The sequence below is a fragment of the Suncus etruscus genome, chromosome 2 (assembly GCF_024139225.1).
Source record: "Suncus etruscus isolate mSunEtr1 chromosome 2, mSunEtr1.pri.cur, whole genome shotgun sequence".
In the NCBI taxonomy this organism is placed as follows: Eukaryota; Metazoa; Chordata; class Mammalia; order Eulipotyphla; family Soricidae; genus Suncus; species Suncus etruscus.
The window spans coordinates 98,333,361-98,358,034 of record NC_064849.1 but is presented as its reverse complement, the minus strand read 5'-3'; the positions used below and the strand labels follow the sequence as shown (position 1 = coordinate 98,358,034).

General features: G+C 38.3%; 2 protein-coding genes across 3 annotated transcripts in view; one reads left to right on the top strand and one right to left on the bottom strand.

Moving 5' to 3' along the window:
* Positions 1–24,674, top strand: part of TARS1 (threonyl-tRNA synthetase 1) — a 387,157-nt gene that overhangs the window by 225,946 nt on the left and 136,537 nt on the right. The window lies entirely within an intron of this gene.
* The window catches only part of ADAMTS12 (ADAM metallopeptidase with thrombospondin type 1 motif 12), a 321,939-nt gene that overhangs the window by 168,336 nt on the left and 128,929 nt on the right, over positions 1–24,674 (bottom strand). For both annotated transcript variants that reach the window (XM_049767671.1, XM_049767672.1), the window contains exon 3: positions 18,537–18,687. In XM_049767671.1, the coding sequence (XP_049623628.1) occupies positions 18,537–18,687 (151 nt within the window). The remainder of the gene's footprint in view (positions 1–18,536; positions 18,688–24,674) is intronic.

Below are 24,674 nucleotides of genomic sequence, written 5' to 3'. Positions count from 1 at the left end.
CTACCCTGACAATGATAGTGAGAGGTAGAATGCCTGTCTCAGAAACAGGAAGGGAGGGCGGGAGCGGTGGCGCTAGAGGTAAGGCATTTGCCTTGCAAGCACTAGCCTAGGACTGACTGCGGTTCAATCCCTTGACATCCATAAGGTCCTCCCAAGCCAGGGGCGATTCCTGAGCGCATAGCCAGGAGTAACCCTTGAGTGTCAAACAGGTGTGGCTCAAAAAACAAAAACAAAAACAAAACAAGAAACAGGAAGGAAGTTGGAGTGGGGAGGGAAATGGGGGACATTGGTGGTGGAAAGATTGTACTGGTGAAGGGTGGTGTACATTCTATGACTGAAATCCAATCATGAACATTTCTATAACCATGATGTTTAAATAAAGAAATTATGAAAAAAAATATGGGCTGGAGAGATAGTACAGTTGTAGAGCATTTGACCACAGATGGACTTGGTCTCAATTCCTGGCATAACATATGGTCCCCGAGCCTGCCAGGAGCAATTTCTGAAAACAGACCCAGGAGTAATCCTTCATCACCGGCTGGGTATGGCTCAAAAACCAAAAAATAAATAAATAAATAAATAAATAATAATAATAATAATAATAATAATAATAATAATAATAAAACCCACTGTGCTTTTAGAAAAGGCATCCTTTTCACTTTATAGTTAAGGCAACCACACAGAGGAAGTCCAGAGAGTCTGAGTCACTTGTCCCAGACTGCACAATTCATAAATGCATGAGCCTGGTTAAGAGCTATTTCCCTGTAATACTGCTCTAGGTATGCGTGTGTGCCAAGGTCTCACAAAGCCACCTAAATCAGTGCACAGCTGCCACCAGAACTTCTCTATCGCACAAAGGCAGCAATACAGTCTGAAGAGGCACACAGAGTAGGAACCCTAAAGCTCCTTAACTTGCCTGGCACATTGGCTTCTCCCACATCAGACTCTTATTTCAGGAAACCTGAGTGAAAGGTTGCAGAGGAAAAACAGTGACTGTGCCCCATAGTCTGTCCAATGGGTCACACAGAATTCATGCATTTATTTCATACTGTTAAACATTCTGTAGGTCGGCATCCTGCACACGACTTAAGTGTCTTCTTGCTCTAAAGGAGTGTTTCTAACTCCCTGGGGTTAACTAAGGAATAGACATGTAAGTAAGTGTAATAAACACTCCAGAAATAAGACTGGGGTGACTTGGCCTCCTGTTCAGGGTTGATCTTAAAGTTGGGGGTGAAACTGAGGGCCCACAGTTCCGGAATCTGATCCTGAAAGATAGCCCATGGATTTCGGTAGATCCCTGCATGTGTCCTTGGGCTTTGTTTCTTGCGTTTCCACATACACATTCAGTTACTCAAGAGCATGCCAAGTTCGTGCCTCTCTTCTTCCTCCTTAGAAACAATGCACAGCTTCATAGCTGCCTCTCTGGAGAAGTGCAGTAGTTTTCTCACAGACTAAGCAGCTCTGCTTTGAGATAGCAAAGCCAAACATTAAATTGACCTGAGGTCTCAGTTTTCCTGACATTTTTGTTCGCTGGAACTTTCTAAACCCTTCTATTTCTACAAATTAACTACAGCTGGCTTAGGGTTTTAACACAAAGGTTTCATTTCCCTTGAACTTCTTCTCCCTCCTGCCACATTGGTCTGCTTGCTAGTACTGGAATTGTCTGAACTCTATTAATTAAAGTAATTAACTTCTGAAATCAAGCTCAGGGCCTCTCATATACCTGGGATCAAACTCATCCTCATCCTCATCCCCAGCTGTAGTTGTCAGACTTTTAGGCAGAGAAAGGAAGAAGGAGGAACTGGCCACTCAGAACCCTGGGAATGAGTGTTGGAAACAGTTTCAGGAGTTCCAAGGTCCGAGTGGCCAGAGCCTCAACTGGTGTGAATAGTCGTCAATCAGAGAACCAATGAAATTAAACACAGAAAAGCTAATGAGTCCTACAGTCTGTCCAGCTCATCATCCCTTGAGTCTCTGTTGCTCCAGGCTAATTCCATTTCTGATGCTCATTTGATTTGTGTGGCTAACACACCATAGGTGTGTGTCTAATGTGCTGCTGCTCACTGAGCAGGACTAATTGCTGGAAGCCTGAGAGAATTAGAAGACTAATGCATAGGCAGGTTAGCAAAGAGTTTGCATTCATCAGCTAGAGTAGCCACAGTTAAGGCCACAGCAGGAGGCTTAGATAATGCATGTTTATTTCCTCACAGTTTGGTAGCTGAAAGTCTGAGATCACAATACCAGCAGGGGTGGCTCCTTGTGCTGATGGTGAGAGAAGAATCTGTTTCAGGTCTCTGTCTTAGAGAGATCTCTTAGCTTAGAGATGGCTGTCAGTTTCCTGAATTTCTAAGACTATTCCCTTTGTACAAGTCTGGGTCCATATCCCTCCTTCTTTTAAGGACACAGACCTACTGGATTCAAACTTATCCCAATGACCTTATTGTAATGGAATTACCTCTTTAAAAACTCTGTCCAATACAGTAACATCCTAAAGTACTGAGGTATCAATATACGAATGTGGGAGAGACACAGTTCTGTCCTGAAATACTGGATATTCTAGGAAATTGATCTCAAGAGAAATGACTCTCAAGACTCTATAGTGATATTTAAAGTTTTTCCCAGTCTCCTATGTGATGTTCCCTCACAATGTTTGTATCAGTTCAAATGATTTTTAAAACAATAATTTCTGCTCACCCCCCCCCCCACTAGAATGCAAGCCTGTATGAAGGGCAAGGCTCAACTTGTGGGGAAAGATGTATCCCTTAGTATCTGGCTCACACAAAATAATATTTAATGAAAAAAAGAGGCCAGTCAATGGCATGCAAAGCAAGTAAATAAAAGTCTAACATTTTCTAGTCTTTGGACTGTTTACCTAGAACCAAGGAACCTGGGAAATCTTTTTGTCTACCTTTAGAGAGAGTATTTAGGGCATCAAGAACATTGATCACTTCCTCAAGCATTTGACTTCAAATCTAATGATAAACTTCCTTCCCCATTTTAAAAAAATTCATGGTTATTTGTGTAATTTCCAGATGCTGCACAGCAAAGGGACTGTGCGGGGGTGGGAATGTTTGTTTCTCCAAATATTGGCTCTTATTGCTGCCAAAAAAATAAATTTTCTTCGCCTCTTTGGTTCAGAGCACACTTGGAATATCTAAACTCCTGGCACCAGTAGGACAAGTGTCAAGTCATAACTATAGGCCTTTGCAGCAAATACACATCATCACTCACGCACAAAAGCAGACTGTTATGCATCCATCCAACACAAGGCTTGTTGTTTAGGAAACAAATATTCTGGGTACTTAGGCATCAAAGATGATGAAATTAATTCCATTAAAGTGATGGAATTAGAACACAAGTCCATGTACATCCACATATAGGAAAATTTCAGGACTTCATCTCTCCTGACAGCTGCATAATATTCCATTGTGTATATGTACCACAGTTTCTTTAGCCATTCCTTTGTTGAAGGGCATCTTGGTTGTTTCCAGAGTCTGGCTATCATAAATAGCACTGCAATAAATATAGGTGTGAGGAAGGGATTATTGAATTGTATTTTTGTGTTCCTAGGGTATATCCCTAGGAGTGGTATAGCTGGATTGTTTGGGAGCTCAATTTCCAGTTTTTTTGAGGAATCTCCATATTGTTTTTCATAAGGGCTGGATTGGATGGCATTCCACCAGCAGTGAGTAAGAGTTCCTTTCTCTCCACATCCTGCCAGCATTGATTGGTCTTGTTCTTTGTGAGGTGTGCCAGTCTCTGTGACATGAAAAGGTACCTCATTGCTGTTTTGATTTGCATTTCCCTGATGATTAGTGATGTGGAGCATTTTTTTTTTATGTGTTTTTTGGCCATTTGTATTTCTTCTTTGAGAAGTTGTCTGTTCATTTCCCAGTTTTTGATAGGGTTAGATTTTTTTTTTCTTGTTAAGTTCTGTCTGTACCTTGTATATTTTGGATATTAGCCCTTATCTGATGGGTATTGGGTGAATAGTTTCTCCCATTCTGTGGGTGACTTTTGTATCCTGGGCACTATTTCCTCTGAGGTGCAGAAGCTTCTCAGCTTAATATAATCCCATCGGTTTATCTCTGCTTCCCCTTTTTTGGAGAGTGATGTTTCCTCCTTGAAGATGCCTTTAGTCTCAATGTCATGGAGTGTTTTACCTACATGCTGATTTATATGCCTTAAGGTTTCGATTCTAATATCAAGGTATTTAATCCATTTGAATTTGACCTTTTTTCATGGTGTTAGCTGGGGGTAGGACTTTGCTATTTTGCAAGTGGCTAACCAGTTGTGCCAACACCACTTGCTGAAGAGGCTTTCCTTGCTCCATTTTGGATTTTTTGTCCCTTTATCAAAGATTAGCTAATTGTATGCCTGGGGAGCATTCTCTGAATACTCAAGTCTATTCCACTGATCTGAGGATCTGTCTTTATTCCAATACCATACTGTTTTGATAAAAGAGGACAGTAGAAAATGGAAACACATACCCTGCTCATGGATTGGCAGGATTAACATAATTAAAATGGCAATACTCCCAAGGCAATATACAGATTTAATGCAATCCCTTTAAAGATACCCATGACATTTTTCAAAGAAGTGGATCAAACACTCTTGAAACTCATTTGGAACAATAAATACCCTTGAATAGCTAAAACAATCCTTGGGAAAAGAAATATGGGAGGCATTACTTTCCCCAACTTTAAGCTGTATTACCAAACAATAGTTATCAAAACTATTGCTTTGCAATAAATTTTAAAATTGGGGAAACTAATGCCTCCCATTTTCCTTTTCCCGAAAACTACTTTAGCTATCTATTATGTTAAGTGAAATAAGTCAGAGGGAGAGAGATAGACACAGAGTAGTCTCACTCATCTATGGGTTTTAAGAAAAATTAAGGACATTATTGTAATAATGCCCATAGACAATAGAGATGAGTGCCAGAAGGACTGGATCACAATATGAAGTTCAGCACAAAAAAAAAAAAAATGGTGAGTGCAGCTAGGAAAATAACTATACTAAAACTATCATGACAATGTTAATGAGTGAGAGAAGTAGAATGTCTACCTCAAATACAATCAGGGGTTGGGAACGAAAGAGGGGGGCATTGGTGGTGGGAATGTTGACTGGTGAAGGGGGGTGTTCTGTTTATAACTGAAACCCAACTACAATCATGCTTGTAATCATGGTGTTTAAATAAATATTTTATATTCAAAAAAATAAAAGAATGCAAGCCCAATAGGATAATCACTAATGAAGATATAATCCATTCAGGCTCTGTCTTAGCAGTAAAAATAACTAAAGCAAGGAAGTGTCAATCTTCATAGAGATTTGATTTTATTTAGTTAGATTTTATTTAGAATTTATTTATTATTTTGAATTTGGGGCCATACCCAGCTGTGCTCAGGGCATAGTGGAAGTTTGGAGGATCCAACCTGGATTGTCCAAATGCAGGGCAAGCACCTGGCCCACAGGACTCCATTACCCTGTTTATATATTTAGTTGGGAAGATAGATTTTGAAAATAAATGAATAGGTAAAAATGACCAGGTACAAATAAAATTAAGCATTATTATATTAATAATAATATATTATATGCTATATATAATATATTAATATTATATTATATTAAGTGTATGTAAAAGCAATGAAGGGAAGGTATCTTAGCAGTCAGGGAAGGCTTCTTAGATTGGATAATTTTAAATGGGACTTCATTAGCATAGAGAATGATTCCTGAAGAAGTCAGGGGTGGAGAGGGTGAGGAAAGTTTCAGGCAGAGGGACCAGTGAATATCAGAGTCCAAAGCAGTGAGTCCACTTTCAGAAACACTATGAAGTGGGGAAGAAGAAAGAGAGTGCTATGAAGGAAGGGGAAAGGCAACCAGGGAATAAAACAAAATTCAATGAGCTCAGGAAAGAGCACATCAATCTTTGAGGAGAGTTCATGCAGCAGGGGAACCATGAAATGATGTTATGCTTGAAATTAAATTGGAAGGACACCCCAAATCTGCCTACTAGACTAAGGATTGGTCTTCACAATGCAATAGCAAACTTAAAACCATTCAGGCTCCAGATGTGAAGACCACACATATGTGTTCGTGTAGTTGCAGTTGACTAACTTGGCTGCTCATCTCCAAAGAAATTACATCAGCTCTGTCTATCTCTACCTAAAAGAGTTCACTTACTTGTCCACTGATAGCACTTTGTGGCCTCTGTCTCCACAGTCTGGACTAGGTAGATATGTTCACCATTGAACATTTCCAGTTCTTAGTGCCTAAGCTTGTTGAGTAAATAAATGTCACTTTCTCACATCCATTTTTTCCACCCAAATTTCCATTCCATACATTTAGAGAGAGAGAGACAGAGAGTGAGAGAGTGAGTGTGAGAGAGAGAGAGAGAGAGAGAGAGAGAGAGAGAGAGAGAGAGAGAGAGACACGCAGGGGTCTCAAACTCATGGCCCACGGGCCGTTTGAGGCCCTCCGTACATTTTGTGGCCCAGCCCTAGAGGAATCTTTTTTTGTTTTGTTTTGTTTTAATTGTTTGGGTCACACCCCCCAATGTTCAAGGCTTACTTCTGACTTTGCACTCAAGGATCACCCCGACTTTGCCTCCTGTGGCCCCCAGGTAAATTGAGTTTGAGACCCCTGAATATATAGAGAGTGATCTTCTTTATTACAAGGAAAATGTCTAAAGTGGTTATTTTCAGCTATACTCTTAAGCCACAAGTCCAAACCATTACTACATATTTTTTGTCTTTTCCATATCCTTTTCGAATGATCTCTTCAATCATCACTTCAAATATAGTTTTTTTAAAAATGGAATATTCAGGAATTAATATAGCTTCATTTATCTAAGTATTCATAATGTATCACAAATAAGTCAACTCAATACAGATAAAGTATCCTTGTACTTGCCTTAAATTCTTCTAGATCTTGGAAAAATCTATGACTAAGGAGACATGACTTGTGTCTTTCTGGAGTTTATGACCTAGGCCAGTGTTTCTCAGCCTTTATCCCCTTACAATCTTGTTTCATTCCTGTGGTTTTCACCCTGTCCTACCTTAGAATATTCTGCACACTCGTAAGAGGCCATATGGCTCTATGTTGAGAAATGATGGCCTAGATAATAAAATTGTGGAAGGGAAAGGAGCAGGTGCTGAGAGTTACAGAAGAAGCTTCAATTGACAACTTAGAGTAAGTCAAGGTTTTCTAAAGGAAGCCTTACATATGCACCAAAGATGAAAATAAATGACTCAGTGACAATTTGAGAACAGGCTTCAGCTGAAAGGAGCCTAAGTGCAAGGGGTAGGAGTGGTGAAAAGCAAATCTTCCTTTGATGAGTAAAACTGTATCAGGATGGAAAAGCTGTATTTGGGCTTACAAAAAAAAAAAAAGATAAGAAACTGGCAAAAGTCACACAGAAAAGGAGGTCCTTAAAAACAGTTGCATATTTATACTGAGCATACAAATATAGGAAAAATAAAGTTTGGCTTTTGTTTTAGAAAAATTTCTCTGATATAATTGGAGGGATCAAAGCTTGGAGTTTATGGTCATGGAGTTTTGCATTAATGCAAGTAAAAGATTATGTAGCAAAAGCAGAAAGATGCTCAGGGAAAGGCAGACAATTTAGAAAAATGATGCAGACAATAAAATCTGGTGATGTACGATAATAGCCAACACAGCCTCGTAAGAAAGTTTGCCATGCAAACCTCTAGCTTAAAAGACACAGGTTGAGTTCTCCAACACCCCATACTTTTTGGTTTTGGGACCACATTCTGCAGTATTCAGGGCTTATTCCTGGCTTTGTGCTCAAGGCTCACTCCTGGAGAGGCTCGGGGGATATATAAAATGCCAGAGACCTAACCCAGGCTGGCCACATGCAAAGCAAGGACTCTACCCAATGTACTGTCTCTCCAGTCCAAAGTTGTTCCCCATTTTCAACAATGATATCTTGAGTCCATGAGTGCGATGGACAAGACACCTATTTTCCATCTCTGCAAGCAGAAGGAAGCAGCCAGAGAAAGTAAGTCAGAAAAGGGTAACATTGTCGGCAGTAAGGCATGTTCATAAATATGGCAAATGTAAGAGTTGCTACACATTAAGACACTGAGTATATATGCCTAAAGAATTTAGGCATATGCCAGAGAGCTTAGACAGGTAACTAGAATGTTCTTGCCATCAAAGGGAACTTGAAATTGATATTTTGCTCATGGTGATCCAAGCCCTTTCCCAGACTAGAAAATGTTTCCCCAGTATGCTCTTTGCAAAATTTGACCCATATTTCAATGCAATCCTGGCCTCTCTGACAGGCACAACTTGGCACAACTTCCTGGAGGAGATCATAGGAGATAACATGTTCCCTGAGGAAGCTATTTCTGTTGGAGCCAGGAAATCTATGCACTTGACAGGAAGGAACAAATTCTCAATTGTCATGTGTTGAGAAAAATGCAAAAAAAGGGTGGGGGAGTTAACAGATGAATGGCTAAAGAAACTCTGGTACATATACACAATGGAATATTATGCAGCTGTCAGGCGAGATGAAGTCATGAAATTCTCCTACATGTGGATATACATGAAATCTATTATGCTAAGTGAAATAAGTCAGAGGGAGACATAGAATGGTCTCACTCTTTTATGAGTTTTAAGAAAAAGTAAGGACGTTATTGTAATAGTGCCCAGAGACAATAGAGATGAGAGCCATAGGACCGGCTCACAATATGAAGTGCAACACAAAGAATGGTGAGTGCAGTTAGGGAAATAACTATACTAACAACTATCATGACAATGTTAATGAGGAGAGAAGTAGAATGCCTGTCTCAAATACAGGCAGGGGTTGAGAAGATGGGAATGTTGCACTGGTGAAGGGGGTTGTTCTATTTATGACTGAAACCAAACTACAATCATGTTTGTAATTATGTTGCTTAAATAAAGATTTTATTAAAAAAATAAAATCAGTTATAGCTAAAAAAAAAAGGAGTTAACAATATTAAGTGTAGTTAATGAATGAAGTTTGTTAGCTAGATACTTAGGTACTTTAGAACTATAGATTAGCTGTGAAGAAGTGGAGATTTGTGCTCCAGTGCCTACAAAATTGGTCTTAGAGGTAATTGATAGTCTAATGGGAGGCGCAAATGAAGATCTGAGGGCTCTTAATTTAAATTACCTGAATGCTGGCACCTTGTAGGGAACACCCTAGGAGTATAGCTGTCACCTTTTCCAGAAAAAGATCTTCAGACATTTTACTTTAGCTTCCACTTTCTGCACATCCCCATAGGAAATAAAAATTCCCTCTCCCACTTAGGTTTAGTTAACATTAGTTAGGAATTTGTTTATTATCCATCCTTCTTCCTATGATTGATTATTCCTGAACAATAAATGCCCTGTGTGGAATATAGTCAGGGTTCTCAGTCAATGAAGGTGGGAGTCCCCTTTCCCCATGCTTTTCTTTATTATGTATATCTTGTTTTCTTAATTTTCATGGTACTTCTCACTATATACACACAACAAACCAATTACCACTTTTTCTTTCTCAGCATTGTTTCCCCAAATTCTCTTCAACTATTTTATCATCTTTCTCAATAGTAAAGGCTTGAACTATGCTACTACTTCACCCATCCATTTTAAAAACAAATAATAAAAATCAAAATGTTGCCACTAAAATTAAAAAGAAGCATGAATGGGCCCGGAGAGATAGCACAGCGGTGTTTGCCTTGCAAGCAGCCGATCCAGGACCAAAGGTGCTTGGTTCGAATCCCGGTGTCCCATATGGTCCCCTGAGCCTGCCAGGAGCTATTTCTGAGCAGACAGCCAGGAGTAACCCCTGAGCACCGCCGGGTGTGACCCAAAAAACCAAAAAAAAAAAAAAAAAAAAAAAAGAAGCATGAATAATTAAAATTTTAAACACCAGGACTGGGGTGATAAATCAGTGGGCAAGATGTTTGCCTTGCTGCATGCAGCTGACACAGATGTAAGCTCTGACACCACTTAGGGCCCCCCAAACCTCCAAGGAGGTAAAGTGTAAAGGGTAAAGGCAGGGATAAACCCTGAACACAACCAGGTGGGGTCCAAAATCCAATAAATGAATACTAAAATAAAAGTTTGACCATCTAATAGTAAAGCGAAACATAAACTATCATAGAACTGGTAAAATCAGGAGGCAATCATATAAGCAAGAAACTCAAAACAAATCTCAATCAGGTTATAATAAGAGATTTTTGTGCTAAAAGAGATTTAGTATTTAGGAAGGGTTGTTTCATTTTTTGTTTTATTTTGTTTTCTGGTTTTTTTTGGTCACACCCAGTGATGCTCAGGGGATATTCCTGGCTATGTGCTCAGAAATTGCCCCTGGCAGGCTCAGAAGACCATATGGGTTGCTGGGAATCAAACCAAGCTCTGTCAGGGTTGGCCACGTGCAAGCCAAACACCCCATGGCTTTGCTATCACTCCAGCCCGGAAGGTTTTTTTTTTGTTTTTGTTTTTGTTTTTGTTTTTTTACAGGAAAACTGATAGTAGATTTTATGGTCTATATGGATTAATATGTTCATTTATAATCTTTATAACCAAGGGGGGGATGAGTCAGTACATAAAAACAAAAATAACTGTCAGTTTTACACTGTCTGGTTCCATCTACATGAGCTGAGCATGGTCCCAGAGGCTCTGCAATGAGAGCACAGGTACCACAGTAGATTAAGTAATCTCTGATGCATGGCCAGGTGTGTAACCTCAGAGAGCATGTGTGAGCACCATAGCAATCACCTGCAGGTACAGTGATCAAAATGTGTTTGAGCACCATAAATAAAGGAATGAACCTCTGAAGAGTCACCACAGCTTATCATTGCAATAAGGACAGCAATAAAGAGAAAGAAATGCATGGGGGAAGGGAGAGATGAGGGTAGGGTACCTTCAGCTAAATAAATCTGCATAAAATCAAAACAAAGCTATAAAAATATCCCTGGAATTATATCAGTTTAATGATCTGACAAGCCAATTAATTCTAATGAACTATTGCTAAAGTTATGGTATTTTACATTTGTTAATATTTAATAATTTTTCAATATGCTATTTAAAAAGCAACTTCAAGATTTCCAAATGAATTAGATCATGGACCCCAAAAGAGAAGGAGATGGGGTGAAAAGCAAATTGGATAAAAGAAGTTAACTTTATGGCAAGTGATGGAATTTGACTCAGTGGTGAAGTGAATGCAATTTAGAGGCTGATTCTTTTTTTTTTTTTTTCTTTTTGGGCCACACCAGGTGATGCTCAGGGTTTATTCCTGGCTATGAGCTCAGAAATCGCTCCTGGCCAGAGGGACCATATGAGACTCTGGGGATCAAATCCAGGTCTGTCCTGGGTCAGCCGCGTGCAAGGCAAATACCCTACTGCTGTGCTATCGCTCCAGCCCTTAGAGGCTGATTCTTGAAACTACATAAAAGTCACAAACCATATTACAATAATTTTTTAATGAATTTTTAATGTATTTCAGTGACATTTCTTTTATATGCTTCTATTTTAAAACTTTATTTACAAAGAAAAGGAACAAAATCCAAATGCGTATTTTTTTTTTAACTTGATTGGGCATTCAGGCAGCACTCAGGGGTTACTCATGACTCTGAACTCAAAATTGGCCCTGGCAGGCTGGGGTCTATAAGGGATGCTGAGAATCAAACTGAATCCTTCTGAGTGAGCCACATGTAGGAAAAGGCCCTACAGAGCTATGCTATCTCTCCCCCCCCCCCCAGTTGTATGTTTGTAAATCTGTAGTTAATTACTTACAGGATTAAATCTTTTTTTTTAGCTAGTTTCATCTTTTTTTTTGGGGGGGGGATTCCACCATTTTCTACTTTATTTTTCCCCTTCTCTTCTTCTTTTTATTTTTTTTAATTTTTATTTTGATCATAGTGGTTTACATAGTGTTGACAATAATATTTTAGGTACATATTTACATAAAATCAGGGGGGATTCCCATCACCAAATTGTCCTCCCTACACCTCCGTTTCTGTCCTACCTCCCATTTCCTCTTCCCTCACCCCAGGGCGGCTAGAATATGTGGTCCCCTCTGTATCTAACCCACAACTTAGTAGTCTTGCACCTGTTTGGTCTTGATGCCTCCCTTAGTTCCCCCTCTAACTGGAGGCAGGACTAGCTAGTTCAAGTTGCGTGGTTTTGTTTGAAAAAGAGAAAAGTAATAAACTGGGGTAAGGGTCTAATACACCGAAACTGGGCGGAATCCTTCTAGAGGCTCTCATCATCGATTTAAGAGATGGAGAAAAAGAAGGTGAAACACTCCACCTGTACCAAAAGAAGTGTCAAATATCCAGTGAGGGCTCGAGCTATATCGATAAGCACCACAAAAAAAAACAGACAAACAAACAAACAAAAAAGCAAAACAAACAAAAAACAAACAAAAACAAACAAACAAAAAAACACGCCATGGTCTTGAAATGAGAAACATGGCATAGCACATAACGAAAGAAAAGAAAGGAAGAGAAAATATAAGTATGATTGGGGACAATTTCAATACTCACACCCAAACAGAGAAATTGACCAAAATAGATAGGTAAATAAAAATAATAATAACAATAATAAATGGAGGTAAAAAAAATATATATATAAAATAACCAAGGTTTTGTGCTTTTTGTATTTTTGTTTTTTCCCTCCTGCCCTGGCACAGTAAATATTGGGGTCATTCGAAAAGGAATTCACTTGGCCTAAGAGATATGGGATTTCTCTGTCCTTGGAGCATACTGTCATGGGATCAACTCTAGACTTTGCTCAGGAACCTTTACTCTCCCGGTGGTGGTTTTTTGTTTTTTTGTTTTTTTTTTTTTTTTTTGGTGTGTGGAAGACTTCTGTTCTGTGTTTAGAGGTCTCAGTATCTGCACAGATCCTGAGGTGGGACTTATGATGAAGTCAGTCTTTGTGGTTCTAGAGGTTCTGTTACCTCAGTGTCATTTTAATCCATCTTCTGTGGTTGGTGATCTTGGTCTTTGCATTGAACCTAGGGTGGCACCTAGGATAGCGTCTTTCTTTGTGCTTCCAAAAGCCCATATTACAGTAATTTTAAATAATCCACTAAATATTTAATTTCTTGAAAATATGGTGGATTAACTCAGTATTAAGTATGAAGGCTTAAAGCATGAAGGAGGAGAAAGTAAATAAAAGGAGAATGAGGGGCCAAAGTGGTGGGGTAAGGCCTTGCATGCGCTAGCCTAGGATGGACCTCGGTTCAATCCCCTGGTGTCCTATATGCCCCCCCCAAGCCAGGAGCGATTTCTGAGTGCATAGCTGGGAGTAACCTCTGAGCATCATCAGATGTGGCCCCAGAACAAAACAAAACAACAACAACAAAGGAAGAATGAGAGGAGGAGAAAGAGAAAGATGAAGAGGCTTAGAAGAAAAACAAGGTCAGAAGGCAGTCATAGTTGGGAAAAGTTTGAGAAACACTACTCCAGAGCACGGGCCTTAAAATGGAGTTCCAGGAGCCTGAGTGGTGGCACAAGCTGTAAGACGTCTGCCTTGCCCACGCTAGCCAAGGACGAACCACAGTTCGATCCCAAGGAGTCCCATATGGTCCCCCTAGCCAAAAGCGATTTCTGAGGACATAACTAGGAGCACATAACCTGAGCATCACCTGATGTGATCCAAAAACCGAAAAAAAAAATGAGATTCCAATTTCACAAAGAGTATGTGTAGCTTTAACACAAATCATAATGATATACCAAAACAGCTCCATCAGATAGTATTTTGTAGTGAGAATACCAAAGAGTAGGATAGAATTATGGAACTATAGGAATTCTCCAACATCAGCTTTCAAACATTAGTTTCTTAAAGAAATGTGCATTATCTGGTGAAGTCACATATAATATATCCTACTATATATTGATTTTAGTACTACTGTTAAGATTATAGTCTTGAAAATCTTATGAACCTCTATTCCATAAAACAAATACAACATATGTTGGTCTTTGCAACATAATTTAAAAACAGAACAAACAAGAAGTAATTCAAATCCACTTGGGAAGTCAGATGAAGTGAAAGATTCACATAATGAAGAGCTCTACAACGGAGAAAATGAATGAATTTTATCTATATGTCCTGACACAAACTTAATGTGGGAATTCAAAAAAGTCATTGAATTCCATTTCTCTACCTGATTTTACCATATCTTAAGACATGACCAGGACTAATACTTCTCTGTATGCTCTACCCAGGCTATCAGCTCTTCAAAACAAGCATCTATTCATAGTTGCAACCACACAAAGATACCCAAAGGATATTTACTAAGTGAGTAAATAAACTTTTAACATAGAATGCATATCAGGAAGACTCTGCATTTCTAACTATGACTGTATGAAATACCAAACTTTAACCTTATTTCTTGGGAACCCATTCTCCCAAAGAAAACCCTGACTGTGGTCAACAGGTCTACCTAACAATGTTAATTTCCTTTCCCTGGATTTTTAAAACCTCGGCTCACACACAGACAGATACTTGCATCTAACATACCTCAAGTCCAACTATGACCATATTCCCATTAAAATATCTAAGCAAAAGGAGCTTGGCATTGTCAGAAAAGTGACATCAATTAATGTTTATGTCTGATTGTTTTTTATTTGGGGGACAAACCCAACAGAGTTCAGAAATTATTTCTGTCAAGCTTGGGGGACCAATTGGGATGATGCCAGGGATCCAACCCTGGTTGGCCATGTGCAAGGAAAACACCTTCCTCACTGTTCTATCATTCCACCCCTCAATAAACGTTTTAAAGTTGCTCAAGAACTACAATATTTTCCAGCATATAAAACGACTTTTTAACCCATGAAAAACTTCTTAAAAGTCGGGGTTGTCTTATATGCTGATATACGGCATGCTAAAACTTACTTCAGCCTCAGGGACAAGTGATGACCACCTTCCCCCCTCTAATCACCACATCCCATCCTGCTGCCAGGCATCATCACTCAGTCCTCTGCTTATCCTGATTAATCTTTAAGGCACACAGAGGAACTGAATTACCTAGTGCTGCCACCCATCCAGCCGCTGGGTGTCATCACTAGTATGCGGTTTTCTGGTGCTCAGTCCTCTATTCAGCTTTAATGGGACACAGAGGAGGCACTCTGAAGAGTGCCTCTCTCCCTGCTCTCAATGTAGATCACAATTAAAAGATCACAGTCACTCACTACAAATGATAAATGTAAAATGATTGTTGGCACTCCAAAGTCTAACTTTATTAAACATATACTGTTAACCTTTGAGGGTTCTACTCTTTTTCTCTTCTGTTCCTTAATTTCAGTTTGGTGTGCATTAAAAGAGAGGTAGTTTTACACGGCGAATAATGTCCAATCTCTATATTTTAACACAAAAAATTGGGGTCGTCTTATACTCCTAATCGTCTTATACACCAGAAAAATATGGTAATTCAGGTGGATTGTACTATCCTCCATTTAACATGAATTCCAAAAAGTTTTAAAAAATAAGAATTTTTGTCAGCCCTCAGCAGATAAGATTTAAAATTACAGTACAATTTATGCTTAGGTCAGTTGAAAACAGTCATTCAAATTGATCAAGTCAATCATAAAGTTGGGTTGTTTTAAGGTCCTGGAATAATAAAGAATTTATTACATTAAACCATTTGGGTGAGAGGCTTATGAAACTCCTGAGCACTTTCAAACTTACTCAGGCTGGAGTAAGTTTCAGTGAATGGGGCAAGTTATGGGCGGGGGAGGGGGGAGAAGCAGATACATTTTCTTCTCCTGAAGTTCTAGAGTACCTTTAAAGTATATCTTTCTGAATACTGTGGATTCTCCTGCTTTAAATGTTATAAAGATTAAGTGCCTTAAAAGTAAAACGTAAAAAAATGCTTTAAAAGTAGAGAGCAAAGATGATCTTCATATACACATAGTCAGAGATATAATCACAGTAATCAATCTTGGGATACAAACTGACCTAAGCATAAATTGTACTTTATTTCTAGTTAATGGCATGCCAACTATCAGTTAATTTAATCATCTCTGCAGGGCAAGATGATATAAGAACACTGCAATTATCTGGATCTGCAAGACCAAATTTGTTTCAATATAGCAAGACTTTAACATTCCAAATGTCATATAAACTTTAAGAAAACTCAAAAGTATACTGAATTACTCTGTGATCTCTACTTAGTAAGCATTGACTCACACTTATTACAGGGGAGGTCATAAACAACTGATATTTCCTTAATATCTTAAAGTGTATATATTTTTTCATAGACTAGAAGCTAATCTGTTATGTTTTATTTTCTTGGATACAAATCACTCTTAGTTTTCATGCAGTGAATTGTTGTCTCTCCTTTGTACCTAAAACCTCCTGTTTGGTGAAAAATTATTACTCTGAGGCTTGGGTAACAGTTAATCAAGGGGAAAAAAAACAGAAACAAAAAAGACAGTATAAAGCCTGAAGTATAACAGAAATTTAGCTTCTTACCTCGACTATAATATAAACACTAATTATATAAATGCTTTGGAAAATTTATTCTATTTACTGAGTCACAATTGTTTCCTTGGTGAAGGAAAGAAGCTACATATGTCACACTCCAAATTCTTTCTGGTAGGGTTGCTTGATTCTGATATTCTGAGGTTGTAGGCAAGTCTATGAGCACATCTTTTAAAAGCTGTGTGAAGAAATCTAAGGTAGGATTGATTAGGGGAGGTTTCATCAATGTAGTGATTGTTAAGTTTTGTCTAGAACTACAATCAAGAAGTGGGACGGCAGTCACTACTATTGTGGTATTATGTGAGACCTGCCCAGGGCATGCAATTTAGAAATTCCACTCATTTCCTAATTATGCCTTCTATTATGACTAAATCCATGCTATTCTCAATTTATTCAAGTCTGACTCAACAGGAAAGTTATAAGAGGGAAAATGTGTTCGGGATGAGTGAACAAAAAATAACCTCACACATTTTTAGAGTCTGGAAGAGCAATTATCAAGTCAAGTTGACTCAGGGCCATAGAAACTCTCTCTGCCACACTGATGACTTAGTGATAAGTTCAAATCATAAAGTGCTATCCACCAGTCAATGGGGTGGAAAGGAACTGGTCCTCTAATTGACAGGGCTTGGGCAATTATCTGGGTAAATGGATCTGTGATGAAGCCTTCACACTTAAAAAAAAAAGCCATGCTATTTGGATTGCTACCTAAGTGATCATATCAGCCTCAAAGTGTATCTCTGCTTCTCTGCATACTTGTAAGGAAATTTAGAGCTATTTAATTTAGGGTAAAGGTATACTAGTTTAATAAAGTTAAGGAATTTAAGCATCTGTCTTTTCGTTATGTATAAAAGCATTAGAGTTTACTGTTACTAATTGCTCACAAACTCAGACTGTGAAAGTCTCAGGAAAGTTAGCATCAATCAAAGGGCTTAGATAAAATCTGTAGAAAATTACTTGCCCTTCTAAATTTTCATTCTCCTACTTGAAAAGCTCAAACTGAGCCACGTTCAATCACAATCAAAATCCACCTATGTCATTTCTTCATCTATTTTCTCGTTAAGGTTTTCAAATCCTTAGAACAGATAAATAATATTAGGAACTCCTTTCATTAACTGTTCCATTGCCATTGTTTATTTCCTATTGAAAAGGGAAGAAATGATGCAATATTTAAGAAAAATCCCAGATTTTCTTGATCCTTTTTTGTTTGTTGCTTTGTTTTTCTTTTGTTTGGGGGGCATATCGGGCAGCGCTTAGGAGTTACTCCTGGCTCTGCACTCAAAAATCACTCCTGGGAGGCTCAGGGGACTATATGGGACGCTATGGATTGAGCCAGGTTAGCCATATGCAAGGCAAATGCTGTGCAACATGTTGCTCCAGGCCCTCCTTGGTCCTTTACATACAGTCAATGCTCTGCTATATGTTAAAAAGAATGTGGGAGTAATAAGGAAAGAATTCTGGTTAGTTTTGTCTCTTTAAGGATCTGAAACTGTTTGGTACAAGGCAGAAATGAACAACTCAGCTCATTCCTAGGGCATGGGTGCAGAGAATATACCTCAGTAAACTACAAATAGTCAGACTCAGCCAAAAGCGGTTAACTGAATTCAGCACCTGATAATACTGTGTTCATTTTACTTTTTTTCAGTGTCTCATCACATATCATTATCAGTATCATCAAGCATTTAAATCAGTCATCCATATGCAGACATAATGAGCTATCTAGTAATACTCCACACTAATGAATGGCAACACCACATATGCTGAAACATCATTGTTTTAATCTAAGCCATTTCCCCCTTTAGGTATGCAAATGAGTTTAAAAAATGAATTCACTGTTATGAATTTCAACAGCACCATCAACTCATAGAGGCAAAGAATAAGACTTTCCCCTGTATCAATAAGAATATGAAGAGACTCGAATAGAGTACAGAGAAGTGAAATGTTTTATAGTATTAATGTTTTATGCTTCCTGGCAACAGAATGAATAATCGTTAACACATATAAAGCAATTCAGGCCAAGTTATAATAAAACAACTAAAATCTTTGGTCAGGTGAAAAGACTAAAGTTACAATACCCGTTAATCCACAGGTTGGCTCCTCCGTCTCAGGAACTCTCCTCCTCCTCTTCTTATAAATGATGTGTGGGTAGTAGCCGCCCTCAACCAGTGGAATCTTTTGGATGGGCTCAATGAAAAAGTCTCCATGTGGGAGGTGGAAAAATCCAGTCTGTCAAAACATAATAGAAAGATTTATTTGGATAAATTTTCTTGGGGGTGGGGAGGCTATGTTCAGGGTTTACAGTTGGCTCTGCACATAGTAAACACTTCTGAAAGACTCAAGGGACCATGATAGGATGTCAACTATAGACTCAGGGTCAGCTGTGTGCAAGGCTGTTATCACTGTATTATCATTATGGTCCTATTATTTGGATATATTTTCTATCTCTATGGAAAAAATTATAACAGTAAAAATAATATAGTTCATTAAACTTAGACCATTGCTTCCAAAATCTGCTATTGGATCTCACAGAAAAACTACACATCAATAACTATACAAATGTCTTTATAGTCATGGTTGCTCAGTGTGGAGGGTGGAATCATAAATACCTTTAAGACTAAACAAAAGAGCTATTGGCTGCCTGGAAGCATCTGCACCCTGTAAACAAAGTAAAGGAAGAAGCATATTTGCAGGCTGAAGCTCAAAAGACAAAGATGAGGCAGAGATCCAAGTAAACTTCAGGTTTGTACATGAAGGAGGCCACAGGATCAGAAGCAAGAACTAGAGAAGGTCAGTTAGTTGGTACAAACTAACAGGCATGCTTTCTTGAATTCATCTCCCTGGATCTGGAAAATCCATCATCCAATTGCTGCCACCATTTTTGAGAAACAGACCCTTCAAAATTGTCCTTTGAGGTCCTTTGTCCAAGAACAAACATTCTGGACTAGCTATTTTCTTAACTGGTTAAATGTAATATACATAATATTCCTTCTTTCTTGACTTAAAAAAATGACAAACCAAAGTAGTGTACAGAATGCATCTCAGAAACACAGCACACAACTATCAGATTCATGTGTGTTCTTCTTAAAACTCATCTTAGGTTACCAACTAATCTTAAATACCTAGGACTTCCCAGCTGTCCTATTATGAAATTGGTATCTATCCTCTATATTTCATTTACCTTAGGGGGAATATTTACCTGTGAACATATGTAGCACATTTGATTTAAAGCTTTTTAATGTCAGTCTGCTTTTAGGAAAACAAAAAAAAATATAAAGTAAATTTCCTGATCTGAGATTTTATGATTTTATATGAAAATCCCCCTCCCTATTAATTGCCAGGGAAATGGAGACACACACTGCACAGACAAGGGAATCCATGAAGTGCTGAGGAATGAATTGAAGTTATATCTATATTTCACTGTTTCTTTCCCTTAAAAATCTCTTTTTGTTGGGACTGGAGAGATAGCACAGCAGTAGGGTGTTTGCCTTGCACGCAGCCGATTCAGGATGAATGGTGGTTCAAATCCCAGCATCCCATCTGGTCTCCCATGCCTGCCAGGAGCAATTTCTGAGCACAGACCCAGGAGTAACCCTTGAGCCGCCGGGTGCGACCCAAACACCAAAAAGAAAATAAAAATCTCTTTATATTAACTAAAGCTGTTAAGAAAGTTCCTTTACAATTAATTCTTTCTGAAGAACTTAGCTTTCTGAATCTGATTTTTGTATCTAAGAAGCAAAGAGTTTGCCTGATATGACCTGTTTTAAGTTTCATATTGAGATAATAAGATCAGATAACGGAAATAAAATCCTAGGCCAGGGCCCGGAGAGATAGCACAGTGGTGTTTGCCTTGCAAGCAGCCAATCCAGGACCAAAGGTGGTTGGTTTGAATCCCGGTGTCCCATATGGTCCCCCGTGCCTGCCAGGAGCTATTTCTGAGCAGACAGCCAGGAGTAATCCCTGAGCACCGCCGGGTGTGACCCAAAACAACAACAACAACAACAACAACAACAAAATAAAATAAAAAAAAAATAAAATCCTAGGCCAAATCGCTGAGATCTCCAGGACTTTGTCACAGGGAGTGTGGGCACCATTTTATATTTTGGGAAGCCCTGGAAGTCATAACCCTGCTCCCTAGTCACCACCATGTCAGCTACAGAACTCAGAATTCCTAGACTATGCAGCCACATATATACCAAATTAGATGTCAAATTAGAAAATAGTATAAAAACTACTTAAGGTTAGCAAACAAAACCAATAGCAAAATGGTCTACTAGCAACAAACAACTTAGTACCCTTCAGAAAATGACAATATTATCCAGTGTGATATATAATCGTTTTTCATTCGTTTTCTTTTGCTGTACTGTTTATTAAAATAAAAAGTAAAGTAAAGTTAAAAAAAAAAAATCCTAGGCCAAATCCTAGTTCCTTTTCTCTTCTTGCTCTTCTAGCTTTGACAAATTACTTGGTGAGTTTGCATTTTCTTAGCTGTAAAAACAATGGGATAATCAAGAGGAACTATGAAGAACATAAGTAACAGTAGTGCAAAGCACAATGTCAAAAAGGAGGGAATAAAAAGAAAGAGAGAGAAGTAAAATATTTTCCAAAGGGCAGGCAGGGAGGAGTAGAGGAATGAAACTAGAATCATTGGTGGGAAATGTGCACTGGTGAAAGGTTGTGTACATTGAATGACTGAAACTCAATCATAAAAATTTTGTAAGCATTGTGCTTAAAGTACTTTTTATTTTTGTAATAATATCTCTAGTTAAGTACCATGATTACAGCATGTTTGTAGTTGGGCTTCAGTCATAAAAAAGAACACCCCTCCTTCACCAGTGCAACATTTCCACCACCAATGCCCGCCATCATCTTTCTCCCATTTTTCTCCTTATTTTGACTAAGTTATAAACGCTTCAGTGCTTCCAAGACTATCTTCAAAGACCTGTTTTAAATAAACTTCACTTTGTCAACAGTAATAGTTTTAAACCTCTTTAATTCTCTACAGGAATTTAATAAGTCACAAAGGAAAGGGAGGGTAAAAGTCCATTAAATTTACTTTTTTTTTTTTTTTTTGGTTTTTGGGCCACTCCCAGCAGCATTCAGGGGTTACTCCTGGCTCTGAGCTCAGAAATCACTACTGGCAGGCTAGAGGGATCATGTGGGATGCCAGGAATTGAACCCAGTCCACCCCAGATTGTCCGCGTGCATGGGAAGCACCTTACCACTGTACTATTTCTCCAGCCCCGAGTTTATTTTACTTTTAAGGAAAAATTCTTAAGGCAGCTGGATTTCTCATGATTCCTAAAATCTGACTCTTCATATTTTATAATATTGCTCAAGTAAGCCTAGGTGATGTCGAGGAGACAATGGGCTAGGTAGGACACTTTGGTGAGAGTCAGCTTGTATTGAAACTTTAGCTATCGTGCTTTACACAGTAAAGGAAGAATATTCACAGGCTCTTTAGAAGTGATTTCTTCTAGGCTCTAATTAAGACCATGTGCATAAACCCTCTCCTCAATTTTTACTAAACTCATATCTTGATGTACATGGCAGTATACAATGATCTGGGGTCCAGTGGAAAACTGGTAGCATCTTAGAGGATATTTTTTAACTGAGTGATGAAAATCTCGGAGCCTTAAAGAATTGCCCAACCAATGATGATATGTCTTCCAGTAAGCGAGACCTCTTAAGTGAAACAGAGACAAAACCCAATGTGCAGAAAAAGATTACAAAGAAAGTTCCATTCAGTTTCAACACTCAGAGCCTAGGTTGTACAAATCAACAGGGTACTAATTATATATATATATATATATATATATATATATATATATACATACATATATAGAAAAATAACATGAGACAACACTCCCTGGAATCATGTCATGAAACTCTGTTCCCAAAAGTCATTACTCTGGGCTGGAATAAAATTCCTTTCCATTTGACAATTTGAGAAGCTACCAGATCAATTTGTTTTTTCCTTTGGGGATGAATAGAATATCTTCAACATATTCTGAAATCAAGAGAGAAGTGAAAAATATAGCTTAGGATAAAAAGTGGCTATTACAAGTGGTCTCAAGTGTACTGGGTGGGAAAAAATGGTCAGAATAAATACCAAAGCCAAAGTCAATGACAAAAGAAACAAGAGATCCAAACACAAAATGGACCTCTTACACTAGAAGAATAGCAAGCTGTGGGGGTGGGGGGATGTGGGTTGCATGCTGGGAACTCTGGTTAAGGGAGGACAACACTGGTGGTAGGAATGGCCCTATTTCACTGTCACTATATGCCTGAAATACAATTATAAAGGACTTGTAATTCAAAGTGGTTTCAATAAAAAAAATTAACAAAAAAAGGTGGCCATGGTGTTTGATTATGTTCATGGGTCACTGGCAAATATATCATTTGGTCACCTTTGATCAAGAAGGGGGATAAGATTTCATCCCCAAACTACCCTTGATGATTATCAATATGCATTTATTACAGAGGTAGACCCTCTGCTTAGTGCTCTCAGAGAGCTCATGGCCCCTGAACTTAAGAATTATGATCACCAGAAAGAAAAGATCAATATAGTTTATACAAAAGAAGAGATTGTTGTTTCTGTGTTGAAAGAAGGCAGAGTGTCACATAACCCCAGAGATTAGCTCACAGACTCAGGTATTCTCAGTTTGGAGCTCAAACCTAGAGCTTCAAGCCACAGATCACAGTACCCCATGAGTGATTTTTATGGTTCAAAGAAGGAAACAAATGCAGTAAATGAGTTAAGAGGGCAACGAGAGAAAACATGAGTTGCTGTAATCTCCCAGACTTTTTCACTGTCTTCTTGTTAACTGGTAAGAGACAGAACAATTTTTTCTCATTTAACACAAAGCCAGGAACCAAACACATAATAGATGTTTTGGAGTTTGGAGATTCAAGACAAGAATCTCAGGCATATCCAATCCACCCTTTACTCTCATTTGACATAAGCTGTCTTATGATTGCTAGGGTGTCTGAAGGGAAAGTGACTGACAGGTCAGTATTTCATGAAAATTTTGCATCTCAAACTTTTTCTTCTCAATCATGAATGACTTTAGATGAAGCTCAATCCAGGAAGACATTCTCTGGTGCATCCTACTGGAAGCTACCATGGTCTGAACAGGGCTAAATCATATAAAAGATCTGGTGCCTGTCAGATCTATTAGAGTGCAGTCTAATAGAACTTCTTGGATGATGGGTTATATCTACATTGTCCAATTAAAAAAATCAGGTGTCAATGGCTATTGAACCCTTGAGATGTGCAAAGAAGAGCTGATTTTTTTTTTTTTACATTCAACTTGATTATCTTGTTTGGTTGTTTTTTTGGACACATCCAGCTGTGTTCAGGGTTTACTCCTGGCTCTGCATTCTCCTATCACTCTCTGGCAGACTTAAAAGCCATGTGGAATGCCAGGAATAAAACTTGGATCAGTCAATTGCAAGGCAAAGGTCTTCTCTTCTATACTATCTCTCCAGACCTGCAACTTGTTTATCTTAAATCTAACTATCACAAAGGATTAAAGACACCCACTGTGAACTATAAGTTTCTAAAGACTGTATGTGAAAGAGAGCGATCAATAAGCCTAGTCATCATACAGTGCAAAGTACTGTAATCAAGGGTACATTTGAAAATTTAAAAGAAAAACTGCAAAAATATGGCATTTAATGTTAACAGCTTGCTTTTTTCCAGCAAGAAAATCTGGAGCCAGCTTATGAGCAATAGCATACTGTATATAGACTTCACAGAATTTAAAGAAGTAGACTAAGAAATTTTTTTCAATTTTTTCAAAAATAAAAAGAATCACAAAGAATAAATTTGGCAAGACAAAGAGTAAGTGAGAGATTGGTATGTAGCATTTTCCTGATTTTCTGGGTACAGAAATCCCAGCAGAAGCCTAGGTTAAGAAGTGTGATTGTGGAGAACTGGAAGCTAGGCTCCAACTATAAAAAACAAAGTTTTATCTGCAAAATGGCTCTAGAATATCCAACTGTATGTCTTCACCCTGCTCCTTCAGGGAGAAGACAAGAGCCCATCCCACGCACTGGTCTGGCAGCTCAAAGACTAAGGAAAAAGTAGCCTATTATTGAAAAAATGACAGGAAAGATACATACATACAAATTAAGATAAAGAAAAAACAATGACATGGCTTCATAGATATAACAAATTATATGGTCTTTGTCAAAAACAGTGTTGAACTCTG